Genomic DNA, 24,956 nt, shown 5'->3' with positions numbered 1-24,956 from the left:
TTTCGGTGATTTTAAGAATTTATACCTTTAATTAAGAAAGTAATTACAATTCTTAATTAAGAATTCGCTGTTAATTCTGTTGCTTTCCTCGGCTGTCCAAAATTATAATGGATATTATTAAATTTTTAAGTGCTCAGTTTTTAACATTCAATATAATTTCACTAACTTTCGCGTTTCGTATGAATAGAATATTCCAGAAACAAAATATATCTGATGAGATATAAATGTGAGAAGTAAGGGGAATAGTATACATATTCGAAACAGTTATAATCTGAAGTAGATCAAGTACTTCAAAACATCAGTCGACACCTCTACTTCAATTTACGATCATATCACAAGCTGTATTGCAATTGTGTACGTTAAAATCACATTAACACTTAAAACAACATTTATACATTCGATACGTATATTCTACCACATGTCAATAAATATATTCAAAATATTTATGTAAAAACACCAACGTGTTTTTACATAACAGATTTTTCCCGTTTAAACGTTAACGTCATTTTGACGTGTCTACTTATGTTATATCGACTAATCTTGTAACAAAATCGTGTTTACAGTTTCAAAATCGTTTGAGTTGCATAATTATATGAGGAGACATTGCTCTTTCGTGCGTGAACACAATGAAATACGACGATTCCGAATCGAACGTATCTAAAGATGTTACAAGCGTCTACCGGAGGCATCTACTATACGACGATGCTCAAGAACCGGGTTCCCCACGCAGCGTAAAGGCACAAGGCAACCCTCACGTCTGCGCTGACATCAATGACACGCGCTATACTCGTAGCCAAGTGAAGCGGTAAAACTGGTAGCCGTGGGTTAGATAGCGTGCAGAAGCGGGAATCGCGCCAGTCCGCGGCGAGTTCTCCGTGTGGGAGCTGCGCTCTCTCTCTCTCCTTTCTCTCTCTTGGCGTCGCAGGGATTGTTCGCGCGTTTAATCACACGCAACCGATGCGAAACGATCTCCAGGTGCGCAGAGGAGCAGCGAGAGCTTTCCAATCAAACGTATGAGATTCAGTGAGTTCGGTTGTTCTTTTTTTTTGTGAGAGAAACAGTGAGAAAGAGGAACCGTCAAGACGCAGCGGCTCGATCGCCACATTCAGTCCAGAGGTAGGTAGATTGTTCTCCTCTTGTCTCGTGACTCTGTGAGATGTGTACCGATGACAGAAAATCGATCTCGTATCTTCTCAATGTCTTTCGTCTTTCGTTCATTGGCTAAACGCGACTCGTTGTCATTGTTATTTAATTTTACAGAGTATTTCGTAGGGTCTTCCTATTCGGTTTGTTGTTAGAAAGATTGGATTTGTTCGATTTTGTTGATCCTTTCTCTCTGAAAGGAGAGGATATTTAATATTTAAAGAAACTTGTATCAATTTTATAAAATTCCTTCATCTATGAATTTATTTATATTCTCACGAGGAAGGATTTGAACTTCAAACGAAAGCAACGATTCGATTGAATCTTTTCGTTTGCCCAAATTTCAGAATTTTATAAAATTTAATAATATTAATGAATATGTAAAATGTTTAATATGTTAAATATTTAAAATATGTAAATTATAATTTCTTACACAACAGTAAAGCTAAGTTAGCACATAATTCATGAATTATAATTTGCAAACTATAAATGCTGATGATTCATGATTAATTATTAAAACAGCGATATTTCTTTCGATCGAAGTGTTACGTATCTTCTCTGTTTTAATTGTATCATTTTGATCGCAAAGATTCAGAAATTTTTTGAGGAATCTTACAAAAAGGAATACCAAAATTTCGAGAATGGAAATGAAACGGGACAGAGTGACCTGGAACGTTTTATCGGTGTCTATTAAAAACGCTTTCTAAAATGGTAAAGCTATTTATACGCTCTAGTAATCGTTTCTCAGACGATGAGACAGATTCCTGGGACCAGTAAAATTTATATAATCATCGTGTTTAGACGAATCGATATAGGAAATTACCGGTGACTGTCATTCGATTGACCCAAATACGGATCTTCGATTCTTGTAAACAAATATTAGAGACATAAATTGTCACGACAAATATACGCTTTGAATGTACGCTTGAAAGTAGTCAAGCAGGATTTCAATAATCGACAATGACTTTTTATCGCTTCGGGTATCGCTGCATTTATTAGACTGTATGCATTTATTGGAAATTTTCAAAGTAGAATATTTGTTGTAGCATTTTGCAGCAGAATCAAATTTCTGCCTGGAATGAAAATGTAAAATTATCTACAATACGTAACAATAATCATTTGCGGAATTTCAGCATTTGGTCATTATAATTTTATTTAATCGTATTTATTATATGTTATTCGCATATTTTCATTTATATTATTTTTAGTGTGGATGTATATATAGAATAACCATTATATTATTCACGTGTACAGCGTATACTCTAACTTGGTATTATATATTTAAAGAATTTTCATTCATTCATCTAAATATATAAATAAATTAATGTTGGGTATATCAAAGATCGAAGTCTAGCGAATTCGTATAAATCATTTGATTTTGCATATATGCATGACTTTTCTTTTTCGACTCAGATATCAATAAATATTCCAATAAACTACGTGCAACAAGCGAAAACATTCTGAAGGCGTGAATCGATATGGACGACCGTGATTCGTCAGAGTTATGGAAATATTATAATTGTGAATCGTTGATTAATAATCTCGTAATACGTGTTTGAATCGTATTAAAATATAATTCACTGTAGCGTCTTTTCCTTTGCAACAAATAACATGCATAAATACCATTATATTTCTTTTGCATTAACGGTGCAAAAACTAACAACTAATAATAATAACTAATTCGCGTGAATTATTGGTGCGTCACTCGTTCATGTGATTATAATCAGGAATATCCCGCGAATATGACGCATCATTGAAGATTTTATTGACAATATTAATTTAAAAAAAAAAAAAGAAAAAGAAGAACGAAGAAGCCAACTATTTTTCAGTTGAAATTTAAAAAATCAGAGACGAAATCTGGAGTTATATATTTATGATCATAGAAGCAATCATTCAAACAATTATCCAACTTCCTTTTCGAGAAGTGAGAAGTAGCAGGATTTCTTCCCGTATTTGTAACAATGATCATGTTTCACTTCCTTTGTAATATTTTTTTCTTCAAATACAGTGAGATTTTATTTACGATCTGATGATATTGCGGAAGTTGAAGTCTCGGTTTAGTTTAAAAGGGAGTTTATTTGAAATATTGGTTTACGAAGAGCCATATAATTAATATAATGACATTTCTGTGTATACTAATACGAAGTATATTTGACATGTAAACAAAGTTTTAATTTTCGGAAGAAATTGTTGTCAATTATCTTTCGTCCGTACTTCCACAATTCACTTTGTCATTGGTGCCTAAATCCTCAGGAGTGTTCCAAGAAATTCACGAAACAGGCTCGCAATGTTTACGAATTCAAATGTGAAAGTCAACGATGTGTTTCTCTGTCGCGTTAGCATAATTATATCTTAGAAACGTACGTGTTATACGCACATCGTGAGTTTTAGCAAAGCATTATTTCGACATTCTTTATCAGAAAATTGCTGTTATTATTATAAAATTTAATTTTTCTTTGACTGTCATTTTCGATTTATCGCTGTCGTTAAAAATAGTATTATTTTAAAGTTAGAGTTGGTGATAAACTTGCAAAATGTTATATAAGTTAAATTCGATGTTTTTAAATATAAGAAAAATTACAGAGAAATACTTTATTCTCGTAAAGGAAATAAAAAGAGAGAAATATTTGTAACATCATAATGATAAAGATCATTCTAATCTCTTAGCGTGACTAAAAATGCCAATACTTTATTACTCAATATCTGTTATTGCAGACCCATCGTAAAACACGTGATAAGTACAGTAAATTTGATCTTGTCGTTAACAACTAATCATGCGGCACGCTTCAAAGTGCGAAATTGCGAGAGGAAATTAGAACTAGTATGATAATTTAATTATGTGGACAAATAGCAGTTTGATGAGCACACGATGGGAAACTATAAATCGCAATTTGTTAGGATTACCTGAAAAACTTTTAATAATAACTAGTTGTAATAATAATATTAGAGTTATAGTTTTATAATATGCTTAAAATATCTATGAAGTAAAATGTATACTAAAAAAGAACACTTTATACGTACGTACACTCTCGTTAAAAGACTTGTAGTATGTTAAGGTTTCGAAAGAAATAATGATTTCTAGAAGTAACTAAATATTTGATTCGTAAATATTGTTTATAATAGTGAAACTTCAATGCAATCTTTTGCAAGCAGAATTTCATTTTACTTATAAAAGAACAAGATTTTTCACTTCGACTTAAAGTCTGGGAACTAACAATTGTTATAAATAATTCATTTAATAGTTTTGTAATTGTATATCGATGAAATGCAATGATGAACATAAAATAAATGCAAAATGTAACTTTCACGACGGTGTAAAAGCTTAAAAATCAATATTACGATTGTAACATTCTTATCATTAAGAAAATTTGTTTCAAACGTTTGAACGAGAGTGCGTACAATATGATTTCTAATTGAGTTTGCAATTAGGAAAATCAAAACGGAAAGTGATTGCGTAGAAGCAATAATTACTCATGGTTGACGCCAGCATCGCCATTCACTATTTCACAATTTCTATATCATTGCACGAGATCATCAGATATAACAAGTTGCCAATAATAATACGCCTTTAGCTAAGCTCTCCAATTCAAAATGAAAGAAGTTCCACGCGCCAGAAAACGTATTCATCTCGTACCACTTTCACTAAACTTTTTCCCCGTTCATGCTCTAATTTCCATCTCTGCGCTCATGAAAAAATTATCAAATCGGCCCATTTCAGTATTGAAACGAAGTTCGTGAATATAGAACTTTTGCAATTGTTCATTTTCACTGTTTAGCCTAGTTGTGAGTCAATTTTTCATTTGAATAAGTGATAATGAAGACTTGCATTAGCAAATACTCCTTAATGCACAATCTATAAAATATGCTGAAGATATTTATAGCTGTCAATAATTTTTATAATGATTTATCAATAACACGAGATATAATATTTGATGATATTTAAATTACGTAATTAAATGCTATTTAAGTTACACTTGCTTCTTTGTGAATGTAATTGATTGTGGAATTGAAATAACAGTCGCAGTAGATTTTGTTTATGTAAGAAAAAACTCACAAATATACATTGTGAGTAGATTGTGAGTTCTATAATTTTTTTTCTTTTCTTTATTAAATTGTATTTGGCTTTTTCGAAAAAAATCTTCTCTTGTAATCTTGATAAACGAAACAACTGTGTAGCAAGAATGGTGATGGATCGATGGTAAAGCAGCGCAAAATTCAATAACTTTGACAACTGAGGTTCGTTTGAAAGCTAACACTTTCGTTTGTACAAGTGATCTTAACACATGAACCTTTTACACTTAGTTTCGGTCTATAGACTCAAGGCTACGAACATATATGGATCATGACGCCGTACATAGCGTTAGTAGAATATTCCGGATTATTCCAGACCTATTGATAATATTCGTCATAAATAATATAAAACAGTCATGTAAATAATGGTGAAGAATTGAATTTTATTTGCTAATGAGCTCAAACTGAAGGTAGTTTCACTTGTTTTCAAGGAACATATTAACGAAGATAATTAATTTCAATTAACATTTGCATTTAAATATGAAAAATCTTGATTAGCATACGAGAACGTAATACTTTAGCTATTCAAAATATTCACTAGATAGGTAAAAGCGATTGATAATAGATATACGTATTTGTTTTCTATCGAGAGTCAGAACTTTCCAACTTGAGTCACAAGATTTGCATCTACACGTTTACTTTCCAACTTTTCTCTTCTCTTTCACCCTGCATCCTGTTTTTATTTCCCGACGATGCTTTCGTCATACATTTGCATCGCGTTGACGAAAACCATTTCGGAGGAAATATTTCTGGAAAACGTCGAAGTCGGCTGAAAAAACACGCCATTTCCATTTCTAAATGGTACATATTATTTTCTGATCCGCGAATGAATATTTTTCATCCGATTTAATTTATTTGTTCATATGGAGTCGAAATGTTTCATATTGTTGTCGACAATATACAGAGAAAGTTTGCAGAGAACAAAAATGAACATAATAATAAATGACAGCGAAGTCAATAAGCCGAATTAAATATGAGGAGTAAATTTTTATATAGACTTCTATTTATCTTTGAGTAATTGATTTGGGCAATATCTTCATTTCTCTTTTAATAGCGTTGCGATCGGAGAACGCCTCTGCATGGCGTGTTAGCGCTCGAATACCACTGGGATCACTCGCATAACTGACATTAACTGACAAATTTAATCAGTTTACCTAGAATTTCGAAGTATCGAAAGATGACACATGAAAACACTAATATATAGACGTTACTTCAGTGACGCAACAAGAAATCCATTAAGAATGAACATAAACATACGATATTTAAAATAATGATCTTTTAAAATGACTTCATCTTCCAGTGAAGTATGATTACTTCAATGTAAAATAAATCAGGCATATGATCCAATGAACGCATTATGATCCAATATTTTTTCCAATGCTGTAATTTCTGATATATATGAACAATTATAATCTTAAGTAATTTTCTTAAGTAATTATAAACTATAATCTTAAGTAATCTTATTAACTATAATCCTAAGTAATTATAAAAATAAAAGATCTGGGATTTGAAATATCGATCTCTTTGACAATTCCAGTATTAGTCACCATTAGAGTGTAGATTCATGTAGAATAGCTATATATAAAGTATTCAGCTTTTAATTTTCCAATTGTAATCTCAAAAATATAAACTTGCATAAAAATACACAATTTTGCCATTAAAAACATATAGTACCGTAATCATAAAGCGACTAATTATCAAGAAACGAGAAAACAAGGGAACGTCTGAATTTACAAAAATCAGAGTTTATTTTTAGCAATGAGGCAAATGTCAAGCTAGACAGAGCATCTTTAACACGAATCATGAATGTCAGCCAAGTCATGCGTTTCATTTCATCTGTCGATGTGTTCTCGCGCGATCCAGGTTCACCTCTCGATCCCTCGATTGACACGAGATCGATTCAGCTCGTATACTTGGCATAACTTTACGCGTTATGTGTACGAGTTGCTGATATCAGTAACGCAAATTTATTGCTCGTTACGTCAACGATCATTCTTTTCCTTCTGCTTGTTTTATTTCCGCACTTTCAGCATCATTCGCAGAATCGTGAATTGTTTATTAAAAATGATCACCAAGAGCGATACATCGAGATTCTTTCTTTCTCTTGTTATTTTATTGACCATATGCAATCACATTTGTTCTGATACGTCGCCTGATATTACTGAAAATCATGCGATTCTTCCTCTTTTTTTTTTTCTATTTACTGATCAAACACGGACCGTGCATACACTGGTGGATAAAAAAAAGTTTAAGAGATAAGCGATAAGAAAATATATTTTTAGAATACAGTTATATTTCATATGAGCAATAAATAAGTGAAAAATATATACAGTGATTCTTTGCGAGACAATAAAAAAAAAGAAGTATAAAGGATAAAATTTCATTTATATTATTTTGTTATATTATTTTGTTATAAACTCATAAAATTATTTATATTCATTCTTTATCTCCGAGTTAACTCCTGAAGTAATTTACTCTAGAATTAACTACGAATCGTTACAAACGTGTTCGATCAATTTTCTTGAACACCGAGCCTTCAACAGAGAGATTAAATTGCATGTTATTCAGTTGCATCTTGTGCATTTCAATATAATCAGTATAATGTGTTATTTAGCAGATTATTAACGATCATAGAATGTTTAGTAGATTATTAACGATCGTCTCGTAGATTATTAACGAGTGTCTCTACTGTAAACTATTTTTTATCCGCCGCTGTAATTATCGATCTTTTCCTCTTTTTGTTGCATTACTTTCAAGGTACTTCCATAGTTAGAACCGTCACGTGTTCAGGTACCCATGACCCCATGTTGCGAACATTCAGCCGATACTTCAATGTTGCGCGACTATTAGCTTCGCACTACGCGGTCAAAGTTCAAAGGGTTTCTTGCACACTTTGAGGCAATTCAAATGAAACTTAAGCGATCGAAATGACCGTTCGTTTACGCGATTATCTATCAAATGGATTTTCACGATGTAACAAGTGGCTGCTTGTTTTTACATCGTTAAGTGTATCACGTCATGGCAAATCAATTTGCGAAAACAGATTAATACAGTAAATCCCGTGGAACTTGTTTGTATATGAAATTTCGAAGTTATTTAAATATGATGATTCTGCAACGTTTCGTGTCCACCTGTATCGGTTTTACAAAACTCGTATCGATGTTTAGAAGAAATCGTGTCGTGATTTTATTCGGTTTTGTGTTCGATGAAATTTTAACTGCTTTTGGAGATGATTTCATCGACCCTGGAATCGCGCTTTTGCATATGTCACATTTCTCGAAAAAGCAAGGAGTTTTATAACAAGATGTTTTCATTGAAATAATCGATAGCCTTATCGGCAAATTGAAGACGAAGTAAATGGATTCATAGTAAAAGACTGCGGTTGGTTAATGGCTAAGAACGCGTCAGCATGTTTCCAAGTTTTGCAATTTATATTTTTAACAATGAAAAATGGTAATCGTGAAATGATTGAAGATGATTCTATAATTATGTATCCATACATGGTTTAGTAAGAATTTTTATATTATATTTTATAATTGTAAATTGAGAAATTCATTATTTTACAACAATAGAATGACGAACAATATAATGAAGTGATATAAATTCTTTGATAAAAAAAAAAGGAAGAACAATTACGTAGATTTGTATGTAATAATGCTGATAATGCTGTATTATAAAATGCGCATACGTGGGATACGGAAAAGATCACTAGAGGATTAGAATTCCACCTATCAATTAGATTTCCATCAATAGAAACTATGAATCACATATTCTTCTAACTATCCGATTTATTTCTTTATGTAAATCTTGCGAACAATCGGAACGGATTAAGGATAAAAGGAGACATAAGAGATAGAATTGACGAGTACTTTCTTATTTATTAAATTATTAAGATTCTATCCGAGTTATGGACAAAAGACCCACTCATACTTACAATGTGAATCTTCAAATAGCGGATACTTTTATACTCGTACGCACGGCGACCAATAATATATTTCTTTCTTTACGTATTCAGAATGTAAACTCTACATTGTTGAATTTCAAATGTTTCGTTATTTAATTATTCAGTATTCAAATTATTCTAATATTCTAATGATCGTGGGGAAAGGCATACACGTATATTGTATACGACCACAATTGAGATACGATTATAATATATTATATGGTGTGTATTGCGTTCTTATCACAAAAGGAATTGTTCAAAAATTTATGTGAGAAAAAGGTTAATGAATATCTACAAAGCAGGAAAAGCGTCGACGCGGTTGTTTTAAACGGCCCATTAGCGAGTCGCGCAGTCCATCGTTTACTTTTCTTCCATTAAACGACGTGTTCGTGGTGCAAGGTATAAAATTGGGTTAAGGTTAAGCCATGTAGCCGGCGGTGTAATCATGTAACAGTTGCAGAGCCTCGTTGGCGCAACGATCGACGAAGAAATCGCCGGGCTCGAAAACGCGGGTTCTGTACGGGGAAACCCGACGGTGTATGCATAATTTATGACGGGGGGGGCCCCGCGTGTATTAAATATAGAGTAGTGTTAAAATGTCACGCACGGCCATAATGCAAGCACGCGATAACGCGTGCGTGGCTCGCGAAACGCGAAACGGGAAAATATACGCTCGCGGATCGATCCTTCATCCAGGAAGTCGCCCCGCTGTGTTCCATGAAACCGTACACCGGCGATACGGAAAGTCGATACGAGAATCGTTGCTGGTTAATGCTCAATTCTTCTTGCCCCCCCTGCGTTCTTATTTTTAACAACCGGAATGATCGAGCGTGCACGTGGCCGTTTATTCGATATTCCTGCGCGTCGTCCACTTAAAGCGTTAGTGTTCCGCGAGTACTGGCTGACGCGAGACAGAGCAAAGAGCTTTTGCTAAAAACAGAAGCAGAATGGATCTCTATTTGACGATCGAGCAAACATCTCGCGTTCATCCGATTAACCGTGTTCCGACTCCGTGCTCATGAATATTGATTCCATTGAGTTGTTTGCGCACGATTTAAAGAGAGAATGGCTTGCAGAGGATTTTAATGGACAACGAGGAGATGTGCGTGCACGAGAGCCGTGCGTTGATCGTGGACGCAACAATGTTCCCCAACGTAATAGTGCCAGGTATTTATCAATCTCGAGTAAAATCAGCCAGCGAGAATAAATCTTGATTCTATATGTTTTAAGGGGTTGGTATGTGTTGTATAATTTGTCTTTCGTATTTCGTTCGATTTGACAATGTCGTGTTTTAATTTTTGCTTCGTAAGGCAGAACAATAGCAGACGAGATAAGGTACCTGTTAAGTTAAGGTTGAGCGCGAGACTGAGTAAACTTTTCCTAATTGCACGCGGCAATATTGTGCTGGCAAATATGTTATTGCAACGCGAATGCACAAAGGACGAAGACATCGATGCTGAAAGACGAACGTTGATTTAATTCGTAAGCTGCCGCAATTCGCTCACGTTTCTCACATTTGGAATCACGTTTCCTGCATGACACGTGTGTTACTGCGTGCGGCGCCGCTGTTCGAGTTATGAAAACCACGCATTTCTTGATCCGTAATTATATGCAATGTAAATGATCTCTGACTGATCTTTGATCTGATGTCGATGAAGTTAATGTTGAAAATATGTGATGTAGTGTGGAACAGTAGTATAATTACGAAATGTATTTTACTAAAGTAGTAGCACATAGTAACAAATATATTGAGGATTTTGAAATATTTGTGAAGAATTTGGCGACATAACGTGCAAAAATATTGCGCTATTGTATTTCATAACTATACTACTTTACTGTATTGTACTATTAAATAAATTAAAACTTTTATGTTTTATTAAAGCAAAATATCTAGATATATCTAAATTTCATTTTCATAAAAATATTAAATTCCAACAGGTTTCATCTTTATAGGAATATAAAGTGAGATCAATATCCACGACCTCTGTAATGGATATAGTAATTTTTTAAAAAGAAACTTTCTTTATATCTTATTATATATACGAAGAATTCATGTTTTATTTCTATAGCAATATCAAATTTAAACGTAGCATGTAATTCTGTCCGCACGAACGTTCGAAATTTCTCTCCTAATCGACTAACTGTTCTATATTGTCGTTGTCGTTATTCTAAACGCACTTCATTCGTTTCAATCCATCACGTCTGCTTATACGCTGTACAATTACTCAAGGTTTTATCTTGCATCGCTCCCGTCGCAACGTCCATTGTTTTGCTATCAACTGAATGGCTGGTAAAAACAGGGGTTATTAATTTAATATCACACCGTATTCTAATCAATCTCTATGATAACTTAATGACTTCCTAAAATAATGCAAGTGCTATTACCGTGTCTGTTATAAATACCATGTGTATGTTACACGTAATTCTTTTCAGATTTTATGACAATATTTAATTTTACTCTTTGTGATATAATAATACAGTTTGTGTAATATAACAGAGGTGAATTTTAGATGCGTCTAAACTAGGGAATTTAGATGCGTATCAGTGCTTCGAGAAATGATTGATAGTAAATGCAAATATGACATCTGTATACTGTCGCTCAAAAGTTTTAAACATTTTAATTTCAATAATCAGTATTTATCGTACATCACAAAATTTTTAAATTAATTGTATTTAATATAATATAATAAAGTTAATATATTATAATAAAGTCTGATTTTCCCAATGTTAAAATAAATATAATATTTGTTCTTCGGTTTTTAAGCCGATAAATCAGTTAAGATAATCAGATGTTTACACGTAACCACTTACGATTAATATCTTGAATTATCAACTTTCTTCTATACTGACATCATAATATCTCGATAATTCTATCATTGATGGCGTGACAATTTCACGATTCATCGGATATTGCGTCGTAGTGTTCAAATTAGTTTTTTTCATATGGAACAAAATAACTCGTGACTTGAATATATTTTTGAAGATGAGAGATGTCGAGTCATTTGTATGCACGATCTTACATTTTTAATTTATACAGCTTTACATTTTTACGGAGATAATCAAAAAAATGGAGCCAGGGTAAAAAATTATTTCACCTATTAAATATTACAACAAATATTGTACTTTAAATGTTACATTTTCATATCTCCAGATTTTCTACTAGATGCACCAAAATCCGTAATCAAGTTATTTATACATATCATTAATTCGTCGTACGAATAATAAATTATGTCTTGTTTAAGTGATTGATCTCTAAAAGGTCAAGGAAGCAGAAAAAAAAAGAAAGAAAAGATCGACATAAAAACATCAAAGTGGATGGAAACGAAAAACAAGATTTCATTCGCAGCGTCATGTACCACGCCCATAGATAATTCTTGTTAATCGGACTACAGTTAATTCACAGTATTTTCTTTAGAGAAGAAACTTCCTCTAGCTAATTGAATATTTTCTTTTCCGTTTGAGAAATGATCGGCCTGTGCATGGTATATTGAAAAGTAACGGCTTGGTTACGTTACCCGCTGGGAGAACGGAGATACAGCGTAACAGAGGTCTGTCTGATCTGCTACGGTCTGATTTTACTGTTGAGAAAATTCACACGTACGTAAGACGTTTATCGCGAGCACTCATTATTGTTCGCTTTGAAGTCGAGCAACGAGTCGTGTCAGTAATTTTAGGATAAAGATTTCCTTTCTGGCCTGTATTTTTCAATGTTAGAAACGTTGCAATAGTTGGTAAACGGCTATTTGCAATATGCTCTCATGAAATATTCATCATTCGGTAGATTAACTAGTGGCAATAAAAGCTTGTCGATGTCCTTGTTGACGACTTATTACAAATACAAGAAGCATAATTTATATGTAAATTTTTATATAATTGTTATATATTACGTGAGTTGTTGCCATTAGCAATTTTATTAAATTAGTTGCCAGTGCGTAATTTACATTCGCACGTATTAACGATAAAACGTTAAAAAGGATTCTTTAATGTTTGTTAAAAAAAGAGGTTTCATTTTCTTTTCTTTCTGACTAGTTCCAGTTCTTGTTTAGCTTTTATCTTCACATAGGTGCTGGATTTTCGTAATTACGTAAGAGAAACTGCCACGACGTTACAAATAGCAGAATCAAACAGTCAAGCTACTCTATTTTTAGGTACCCATTTAACACTGCCTTTCCATACAGCCATTCAACTAAAGTTTTTTTATTCGAAATCGATTTTTGCATCTTGTTTTTTCTTTTGTACTCCATGTTAAGATATTTTGAAATTCTAACGAGTATATTTCTGAAATTATTGTTAATCCTAAGTGCAAGCTGTGTTCGAAAGAAATTACATATCGATTGCATGCACGTCTCAAACTCACCGGATAGAAAATATGAAAAAAGTATATTATTTCCTTTGTTTCGAAAAATTCCATAAAATTATTTACCGTCGCTCGTGCCTGAATATGTGCGAATTTAATATTTCGCGATATACACGAAAATACCAATATTTACATATATTCGAAAGATATCTTCCGACCAAAAATGTGTTAAACTTAATCTTTGCCTTCTGCGTAACAGCATAAAGAGAAGAAAAGAAAGTCTATCGACATAATGAAATATTCCATAATTTCCCGGGATAACTATCAAATTCTATTCTACTATATTCATTCTTTATAACGACTTCAGCGATTTCACAGCTAAACATTCGTCCTTGACCATTAATTTACGTACTCGTGCAAATGAAAATCAATTTCACGTGTTTGCTTGTCACGCTCTCGTCTCGGAGTAACCACGTGCAAAGCGATGAAAAAATCACGCGACGATACGTCGAACAGACGAGGGAAAAGAAAGATTTTATATAGCGCTGCACGTGTATTTGGGCACACTTATTTATGACGAGTGAATGATAAATTTCAAAAATATCATCCCTTATCTTTATGATTTCCGTTATCAGTCGTAATCCCAAGGTATAAAGACGTAACTCTGTGTGCCGCAGATACGTATAACTCTGTGTTTTAGTCGTACGGGAAGTGTTACGCACAGCAAAGTACGAATTTACTCGTGTCTCCGGGTGTCATTTTCGAATATGGACGAACTTAATGGTAAATTCTTTGAAACGGAGCTTGAAATTATCGTAGTAACGGAACTCGTGATCATTTTAATCGTTCTTCGCTCGTACCAAATTCGCAAGTGTGTTTCACGTTTTCAAGTGTTTTCGCAAACGAAAGCGACATCAAATCGTGGAATTGTTGTGACTGTTGCATCATATAAATATTAAATAACAGTTAAATATAAAAAATATTTAATTATTTGAAGAAATAATGTGATGTCAATGCTTGGCGGACTTTTGTTCTTCTTGGACTTCCTTCTTTCCACGTTTGTCACTTTTATCCAATCGTCATTGTTAAATCCGACTTTCAAGTCTTTTTTGTTCTGAATTTCGTGCAAGAAATATTTCAAAGAAATATCTAAAGTCAACTTATATAATCATATAACTCATATTAATATTTATACTCTCGTGTTCATTAATATTTATATTCTCGTAGTGTGTAATTACGCCTCTACACTTGCTAACGTTATTATCATAATTCTCGTACTACCGAGAGATTCGATTCAAAATGTTTGTCCGTTCATTCAAGTGTTTAACTCCTTCGGAACTATAATGTGAAAATAGAATAAAAATCCTCATCATACAAAGTATTAATAAATCGATAGTTCCCCTAACAGCTACTAAGCTAATTTTTACTTCAATTACATGCGATTAGATGAATAAATTTACCGTCTCGTACGAATGAACAACGTCGTTTGGGGGGCATCGTTCGCTTTTCATAATCGGCGAAACAGATACATTAATAATTGATTTTTATTTCTAAAATAGCATATGGCGGGACGAAGGAATGACAGATATCGATCGTGCGATTGCTAATGCCCGAGATGGCCTACCTTTTCCGATATATATATATTCATTCCCGCGCAGCCTACTTCTTTCTCTTTTCCTCTCTTCATTTCTAAAATTGAGGAATATTTACAGACTTTTATTTAGCGCGGGCATATTTCTTTAACATTCAAAACAAACTCGTCACGCTGATTGATTTATATCTCACCGTGTTTGCGCGCTTTTCGCACGTTGATTAGATTCAGCGTTATTGAATCTCGATAAACTTACTCAAATGCCACGTGTAATTAACTATCGATTTCTTGTATTTAGATCATTAAACAACGTGACAATTAAGAAGTATCCTTTGCTTTTTAGACGAAACTTCCCTCCCATATTTTTTCCGAGAAAAACGAAATATTATAATTTGTAAACTTGATCTTCAAATATAATTTGTTGAATTTAAGTGAAGAGTTTTGAATTAACTTAATTGAAATTAGAATTTAGTGTAAAAAGTTTGTAGCCTTCATTTCTTTCTTTAAAACTTTGACATGTTTTAAATTTTTTAGCAACAATTGGTCAGAGTATCTTTGAATTTGAAGAAATGAATGTACTTTAATATACAAAAATATACAAAAAAAACACGAAATACATTTGACAATATTTAAAATATAAAACGATTTTTTAGATTTCGTTCTTTTTTTTCACCAAGATACGAACTCATAATTATTCGCAATCTAACAATAAATGTACAGACAATCATAATCAACGAGAATAGAACAACATCATGTTGAGATAGTTGAGATAGTAGATACCAGGAAAAACGTGAAATACGTTTGAAATACGTTTTGATGAAAAGGTGTCAGTTTCAGAGCAGGAATTAAACGTCGTTGAGATTTTTTACGTGACAGCTGGTAATAAACGCTTTCACGGGTGAAAATAAACTCCCGTTGGAACGGTTTGTCTTTTCTCTGGAATTATTGTTCATCGTCCGTGTAATCCTTGATTTTATTGTACTTACCAAACTTTTATTATACGTCACTGTCACCAGACAGACAATTGCTTTGTTCGACTAACCCACTTCTGTGAATAAGATTTTAAAGTACCTTTTACCCGTCGAATATGTGAGATCGTTAACGATCCTTTTCGTCAATTGTATTCATGCAGTTCTTTTTAATAGTTACATAGCAACCGTCGCTATTATGCTATTATTACAGAACCTCGATATATATATTTTATTTTTAGACTTTAATTTCGCAAGGATTGAATTTTACTTTACTAATTTAAATTTTATCTCAAATGAAATATTGTATAACAAATTGTTCTCTTTCGCACTATTTTCACAATATGTTATTTTCTAACATTCTATATAGTGTGAAGTGTAAAAAATATGAAGTAGATATTTCATTCAATTTAAAATTTGAATTAGGATTCATTTGCTGCATATATCGAATAATTAAGAGTGCAGAAAGAAATAAGAGAATAAATATATATTAGATCTCTAAATTAAAATTATAATATTCTCACTTCCTCTTTTACAATTTTTTCTCTCATTTTCTACACAACATGAAGTATAAAGTGTTCGATTTAAAGTTCATTGGAATTGTTGTGTGTATTAAAGTTTTATGAAGTCATTAATGTTAAAGCGATTAAAAGTGTAAAAAAGAGAAGGAAAAAATAAATGCACGTACGTCTTCTCTTAAAATACTATGCTCGAGGTATATATCCGACGTTGTGCATGATTTGAAACAAAGTTCAGAAGCAGAGTTCTGTCTAACATGTCATCGCATATCGCACAAATCGATATCGTACAGCTGGAAATAAAGTACGTGGCAATATCCTCGCCGCAGTTATATATAGCCCCATTTTCTAAAATTGACCAATGCCACAAATAGCCGGTGCTCTTCGTCCACGTATATACGTCAATTTAATCAAATCGCGGAAGCAGAATATAAAAGTCTAAAAATAAACATGCATGTACGTAGCGTTTCGTTTTTTCTAGACCGAAAGTTTTTCTTATCATAAATGTCTCTAATAAAGGATGTACACACTTTCCACTTTGCGATAAATATAGTTCCGAGTCTATTTATAAAATTCAAAGAAATATATAAATCGAGGAATTTGTGCATAAATCAACAATTTCCAGAGTTTGTTTCTTCGTGCACATGTTATCGTCGCTTGTCTCATTGTCTAATGATTTAGTGTTCACAAATTAGTGTTCAAAGTAGTAAGAGTGAACTTCGGATGAAATTTGAGTTTATATTTCTGGGATCCGTTTGAATTCAGACTTGCTGGATAAAAGATTCGGATTGAAGTGCTCCAATTAAAAAATTTAATTGAAATTAAACTCGGACTAAATTTTGAGCTCAATCGGTAGACACTCAATATTGTGCAAGAACGTAGCAGCGTCATTATTCGAAGAAAAAGTCGGGATTTCACGTTTCCTCTAACGCAAAATGTTTCCTCTAACGCGATAGTAACGAGAGATAGTTTGAAATTGTTACAGGAAATTGTTGCAAAACTAATCTCTATTTGCGATTTCAGCAATGTCCTTGGAGGAGTCGCGGCGTTCGCAGCGTCCGTACAGGTACGGGATGGTTCTCCTTTGCGTTGGTGCACTGATAAACTGGTTAGGCCTCGCGGAGAACTACGTCGAACCGGTACGATATGTCGGTGTTGCTTGCATAATCGCAGGCGCTCTTCTCATATGTGCCGCAATGTGTTGTTGGCTGCACGCACCGCCAAGTAGGGCAACCATGCACACACAACACACAAACCATCCAATCACAGCACAGGTAAGTCTTCGTTTTTTTAATCCATGACAATGATGATTCTACTTTTTTTTTCTTTTTCTTTGTTTGTCGAAAATGTAAAAAAAAAAAAAAAAAAAGAAAATAAAACGTGTTGTAGTAAAGAAACTTCTCACGAGTCGAGATTGAGAATAAGTTTGAAGGATGACGGGATTGATGATTCCAATTTCGTGAATGAATTCATTTTACACACAACGTGTATGGTGTTTCGATTACTTTTTTGAGTTGTCGAAAACATGAAACTAGAGAAGTACAATTGTAATTAAATACCAAACTATACCTTTAGTTACCTAGTTGAAAGGTGAAATTGAATCTTTTGCAAGCAATAACGTTCTAAGAATATTTGAGATCAATATTATACATTTATATTTGATAACATCTAAAAACTAACGTACATACGTATATTTAATTTACACATATAGTAGAGTCGAACAAATTCTGCTTTAAAATTAATCGACAAATAATATTTTTGAATCATATCCAAAGTCGCAGTTCAATAAGTATTACAAACAATTATTTATAATATCACTTACGGGATAAAGTAGCATAAGCCGTAGAAAAATTTTCGAAGAAAGATTGATGTGTATTTTATAAGTACAATGGAACGAGACGTGCCAATCTTCACATCAAAAATCTAATACTTGATTTCACATTCTACTTTAAACATTGTATTAAATATTGTTTCGCCAAGAAAATTGCAACATCTAAATATTGGGATTGGACTGTTGAAATTTATTTAGAAAATAAAAGAGTTTGTACTAATTACCTTTATTAACTTATTTTTCAACGGTTTAATCAAGAAATGGTGTTTTTAAAGATGCTGTTTTTAAGGACAAACAGCATAATAGCTTTTTTGCAAAACTATCAGTTCAGACTTTGCTCGCCTACCTATATGATATATATTTATATTCCGAGATCGAGAAATCTGTCCGAACGTTCCTTCCCTCGGAGTGACTCAGGATCCAAGTAGCTATAATTACCATCTGCCAAAAGAGCAATTGAACGTAGGCGATTCCATTTCACGCGTCGAAGTCTGTTAACTTTCTCCGCAGACAGTTCGATTTACCACCGGTGAGCGTTTCGTCGCAGTTTAAAGGTTTTGAAACGTTATTTTTGATTGTGGCCTTCGAAGATTACAGCGTTTTCTTTTTTTTTTCTCTCAAATCGATCCGCGTCAACCCCCCTATTATAGATTGCGAATCAGCCGCCTATAGCACGAAAACAGCACGCAGGAGAACCGTAATTATCAGCGTTTGTAAACAGCCGGCGAGATAAAAATAATACAGTGTGGTCGAAATCGTTTGCTGCAACCTTTCCTCGCCTCGTAAATCGCTGGCTAGCTCTTGAAACCGAGATAGTTAACACACGCCATGTGGCGTTCCGTAAATCAAGGATAATTGTCGTGAATACGGATTGATTCTTGATACAGATTGGCTTCGTTAGGACTGAAAATTTATACATGATGTTTTTTTTAAAGGTTCGGTAAGAAAATGATCGAGATTGACTTTCGTTAATTTGTTTTGTTCCTATTTAGAAGTTTGGAGCATAATTTTCTTTTCAGATGAAAGCAGTTATAAAATTTTCTGAGATATATATAAGACACTGAAATATTTATATTAACTTAAGAAAATGGTTATTTCCTTTGAAACTCAAGATATTCCAAACTTTCGAGCGAGTATAGTTGCAACACACGACACATAAAGTACTGCTTGTAATTATTTCAGGATCTACGAATATTAAAAGATTGATAAATTCTGTTAATAATTTATGTTAATATAAAATGTGCAGCAAAGTATAAAAATTGAAAATGAGAAATTGAATTATCTTCGAAAAAACAAATTTGTTTACACTTAACTGCAAGATCCAGATAGATATCAATATCGATGAAAAATCAATACAATGATAGAACAATAATGATAACAACATAACAACAAGGGTTATCAAATTATTATCTAGAAGCATATATACTTTTTCGATCAATTTTCACAAAAACCGCGTTGAAGTTTATTCCTTTGTGTTGAAACATAACACTCCATAACGATACTTCACGATGCATCCTGTCTTAAAGGAAGTATTACAAAATCACTTCTGTTTCAACCGTGTATGAAATTACATAGTGTAAGAAATTAATGACCTGCGATATATATTTTACAAATCAAACGAGGATATCTTCGCGATACCTTGCTGTCGAAAGTTACATTATGCCAGTTTTTACGATCACCAAAGGAATACATTTCTACGTAAAGCTTGAAATTCGTAGCTCTCGAATAATCACGAGCATTATCAGAGACGCGATCGGGCCATTTTCATCAGGTATCGCGTAAAACTCTGGGAAGCAGACGATCAGAATCCTGTGATTTTTACTGGACGAAGCCTTTTATCGCACGTTTCCTTTCATCTTCTCGCGATTCCATCGTATCATTGTCGCCAACATTTCCTTTTGTCCTTTCCGCGCCATTGTGTCCACGCTTTCATTCCAACTCGAATCTTAGTCGTGCAGAAATTCAGCTCCCCTTCAGCAAGCTCTGTCCCTCTTTCTTTCTTTCCTTCTTTTTCGTTTCCACCACCTCCTCTGCTGCTGGTTTCTTTCTTTTCGCTTCGCCTCTAAAACGGTATGTAGGCGTAGTATAGTCGCGTGGCTTAGAATAGCAGCCGTTCCTCTTTTCGTTGCACGCGGGGAAACAATAGAAATGCAAAAGGTCTGGCTGTGGCTCGATGCATAAAGGAGGTCGCTGGTAGTTACAGTGCACTTATCTACTACCGTAAGGATATTCACCCGGAAGCACATATCTATATTTATCGGCGATGCTATCCTTCGATTATTCCGTCGTGTCGACAGAAGTTTGCGATCGACACACGTGAAATTGTCACCAATTTTTCGTAATAAAATAATTGACATTAAAAGTAAAGCCATCGATATTCTTCGATTATTCTGCCACATCGTAGTTGCAATTGACAGATAAAATAGTTAACAATTACCTCTTATGCAATTATTCCTTTACGATGGAATTATTAAAGAATTATTTAAAAATAATACATCGTTATCGCAGTTCTGCAGAATTCAATAAGATAGAACATAGATAAAAAGGCACGTAAGTGTGTGTATTTACTGATGATGATCGTTTGATTATTCTATCACGTTGTAGTTGCAATCGAACATATGAACCAGCCGGTAATTTTCTCTTACGTGATCATCTTTATACCACTTTAATTGACAATAAAAAAAAAATAGACATCGTTAGTGCAGTTTTAAAAAATTTAATGAAATAGATTATTTTGCAAGTGACCTTATACAGTTAGTAAACAGAATGTAAATTTAATGACGCATTGATGTTCAGGTATGCATTCTGATTATCAATTTCAATTGCTAATGATTCTATTATACATCATTAATCTTTCATTACGAAACTTATTAACTATACTTAACGATATGTATACAATTATACTAGAGTTGTATTTATTCAAGTGTATGCAATATATACAAATTTATATTTTACAGATATCAAAAAAGTATTTGAACATTCAATTATCCATTACATTATCAGGTTTCAATATTCATTAACTGAAATCATTTTTAATATATGATACACAATGAAGATTACGTCAAATTTTTTTTTTTCATTAGACATGTATTTACAATAAATATCTCGTAACTTCTATGCACAACATCACAATTGATTTCAAATTTTAAATATAATCATAATAATCGTCTCCAAGTTTGCCGTGTAACACACATAATATATATCCAAATGTTCAGACACTTTCACGAATCACTGTGAATAATTAAATTCTTCCGCAATTAACACAAAATACAAACAACAACGGAATGACAATCTACCTTCTACTTTCTTCATAACACGACTCTTACAAAATTATTTCCAAACCACGAAACAGCGGATCGTTTACCAATCCAGAGTCACGAACGAAATCGTCAACAGGGGCCTGAACGATCGTTGCAAAATATCTCTCTGGTTCGCGAACGATGCAATCAGGCGACTCGTAATGCCAGCGGTGAGGAGTTGATGCCGGTTTCGCCAGAAGAAACATCGACACTGACTCTTCAGTCATTCACCCAGACCAGATTCAACCTGACCAAACGATTATGCAATTTTTCGCGAAGCTTTCTTTACAGCCTCGAATAACCCGCGTTATTTTCATCCTGTTCTGTATCCGGCGTACGTAACTGTGAGCGATAAACTGTGCGCCCTTTCGTGACTTAGATCCGGCCGGCTATACAGTCTCTAAAGAGTGTCGAGGCGAACGTGTAAGCGGATATCTATAGACCAGCCGCGATATATATAGAAGAATGACCATTTCGGGGTTAATATCCTTGCGGTCGGTCGGCGTAATGCCGCCGTAAAGTATTAACGATAGGCGATAAGAGCGAGGAACTGATCACTTTCGTAAGGCAGCCATTGATCATATTTTCGAGTGAATATAGTGTTCTATTGAATTGCCGAATATAGTATTCATTTCTTTATAATTCACCACCGTTTTGCATGTCTTCGATCTATCGTACGTATCTCATAAATTCTTTCGCATCTTGATTCGCAGATCGACGATCCGATTCACGTAATTTCCATCGAGGAACCATCTAGTGGGTCGAGACAAAAACCGCCAGACTACGAGGCGGTCACGGACGCGCCACCTAGCTACGACGATGCCATCAAATTGAATCCTAGTCAACTACTTACGCCGAACAATAGCAGCACGTTGTCGTTGCCAACTGTGCACAGCATGGTCCCTAGAACCGTGGAGATTGTCTCTAGGGACCCAACGCCGTCACCTCCGCCACCTTACGCAAGGTAAAATTCGACTAACACTGGCTTTGCTTTCGCTTCAATGAAACACGTTCGATCATTCTGATAATGGTTAATGGATTCTCTGATAACGCTAATGGGTAGGATATAAAAAGGACAGGTGACGTACTGTTTCGTTCGTAAGTCGTTTCCGAGAACTAGTTAACTCGACCTCGTTGTGGCGCGTAGAGTAGGGGTGAAACGTAAGTCCGAGAATTCCGTACACGGGAAAGAACTATGACGTGATTCGTGATGCAATGGATTGCTCTACAAAACTTGTGCTGACGTCACGGTATAGTGCTAACGTGGCACTGGTTGCGGTAGAACTGTGATTATCTAAACCTTTCTTGGAGTTACTCAAGGGGTAGTTTCCTCACTGTCTACGATTCTTCAGTTCAAATAGTAAATTCAAGGTATAATTCAAGAAATGGTTTATCGTACATATCTATAGTTGTAGAATTTGATTAAGCTTCTACTGAAAATCGTGTAATTCTTCAAGATTGGAATTTTTATAAAAAGTTTAATAATAAAATTTAACCCTCTGCTGCGTTTCCCTTTTATATTCCTTTTGACGATAAGATTGCAAATTTTACTAAATCAGTAAAGTATTCCTTTAGCTGTAAGTTGAAATGAAATTAAAATACTGATGCTACGCAGTAAATGATTTATCAAAGGATATCAAAGTTTAAGTATAATTTCACCCCCGATAATCTGCCTAAAGCATAATTTCACTTAAATCATTTCAAAATGAAGTTAACTGAATCATAAATACTCTATATCTTAATTTAGTTTATTTTCACAAAATCTACCTTGGACTTCATGTCCTGAATGGTTGTTAAATTCTCAATAGATGGTTAAATCTTCATACTCGCGTGCGCAATTTTTTAATTTTAGTATTTACAAATAATATTTCCTCATTCCAGGTGAAATATTTGACAGTACCGCACATGATCGCAACGAAAGAGGCTTGCGAAGTGCTGGAGGTCCATCGTACGCCAGCTGAGTACGAGAACACAAAGAAGGGTGCAAACCACTCCGCCGCTCGTCGTAGCTGTCACGGCACACCGTCAAGAATGCGAGTGCACTCGAAGAACTATTTACGACGAACAGTAATACATCGTCGTAGGCACTGGACCTCGTTTAAGTAGACTAAAGATATTTGTGTTCAAAGAATCAAACGGACAGTCCTCCGGACGGGACCCCGCTTTTATCACTGAATCAACCACAACGACACGATCGAAGCTAGAATCGAAGATACGAGCCGCGTTTCGTAGTTACGTTTGATCGATGGATGCTACGTATGAGAAAGGGATGACGAAATTTTCTTTTTTTTTTTTTGTTTTCTTTTTTCATTTGCGAGAACTTCAGAAACTTGAAGGAAAGGATTGAAAAAGAGTCAAAGGAGACTGTAAACATTGTGCCTTCCGTAAAGCGCCTCGTTAGAGAGACTCAAGCCTAAATGTTTGCACGAAATATTCATGACTCGATAGATAGTTCCAGAACTGTCGAAACTGTCAAGTGGACTTGCCGATAAAATCCGTACGAGTTGTCGATTTGATCTGGCTAATTTAGAGCAAATCTAAAGTACGAATCGTCGACAGCTCGATAAGCTTCGTGCATTTATACGTTATTCTATCTGTACGCAATTTACGTGTCCCTTGTTGTTAAAAGAGGAGTAGCATTTGCTGAATCGTCGAAGAAAATCGGTGAAGCCTCTGAGAGACGCGAAGAAATTAAAGGAGAAACGTAGGAGAAAATGACCTTGAAAATGATGTTCGGAAGTGGAAACGTTCCGAATTTCATCGCTTAGACAATCTGCGCGGCTTCTTAGAGGGAAATACGTTTGCTTGCCATATGATTTCGATGATTGTCATTTTTTACACCATGTACATACATACCACCATGCGAAACTCGTTCGCACGTCCATTTTATTGTGATATATTGCGATGATGCAGGTATTATATGATACGACACTTATGTCGCGTACGATCTTGCTTTGTGAAACAAGACTCCTTTTTTTTTATAATGAAAATGCAAAATATAATGATAGGCAACTTTTAAACACGAGATTTCTTTTCTATACCAATCCCTTGATTAATCCAGTGCTTCCAATAAGATTCGAAATGACAGAATATCAATAGGCTCATTAGACTGTGAGCATTTGTATAGAATTTGAAAATAAAAATTGGAGAGAATGCGTACAACATGAAAAAGTGTATAAAATATCCCATATTTGATACGTAAAATAATTTTCTACCGAGATTCTATTTTTTTATGGACAAAAATATTCGTTTGCATTGTTTAATTATACAGAAAATGTAATGTTCATGTTTCTTA

General features: G+C 34.1%; 1 protein-coding gene across 4 annotated transcripts; it reads left to right on the top strand.

Moving 5' to 3' along the window:
- Window positions 1–825: 825 nt before the first annotated feature.
- On the top strand, window positions 826–24,681 carry LOC122534728. 4 transcript variants are annotated; one of them, XM_043665654.1, is made up of 4 exons: window positions 826–1,116; window positions 17,555–17,805; window positions 22,375–22,625; window positions 23,543–24,681. In XM_043665654.1, the coding sequence occupies exons 2-4, from the start codon at window positions 17,557–17,559 to the stop codon at window positions 23,544–23,546; spliced, it is 504 nt and encodes a 167-aa protein (XP_043521589.1). In that variant the 5' UTR covers window positions 826–1,116; window positions 17,555–17,556; the 3' UTR covers window positions 23,547–24,681. The 4 variants fall into 4 exon arrangements, with proteins under 4 accessions (XP_043521589.1, XP_043521586.1, XP_043521585.1 ...); XM_043665650.1 differs by lacking the exon at window positions 826–1,116 and adding an exon at window positions 9,535–10,324; XM_043665652.1 differs by lacking the exon at window positions 826–1,116 and adding an exon at window positions 14,080–14,237.
- Window positions 24,682–24,956: the final 275 nt, after the last annotated feature.

This window comes from Frieseomelitta varia, unplaced genomic scaffold (assembly GCF_011392965.1).
Source record: "Frieseomelitta varia isolate USP_RPSP 00005682 unplaced genomic scaffold, Fvar_1.2 scaffold_633, whole genome shotgun sequence".
NCBI lineage: Eukaryota > Metazoa > Arthropoda > Insecta > Hymenoptera > Apidae > Frieseomelitta > Frieseomelitta varia.
This window is presented reverse-complemented; position numbering and strand designations above follow the sequence as displayed.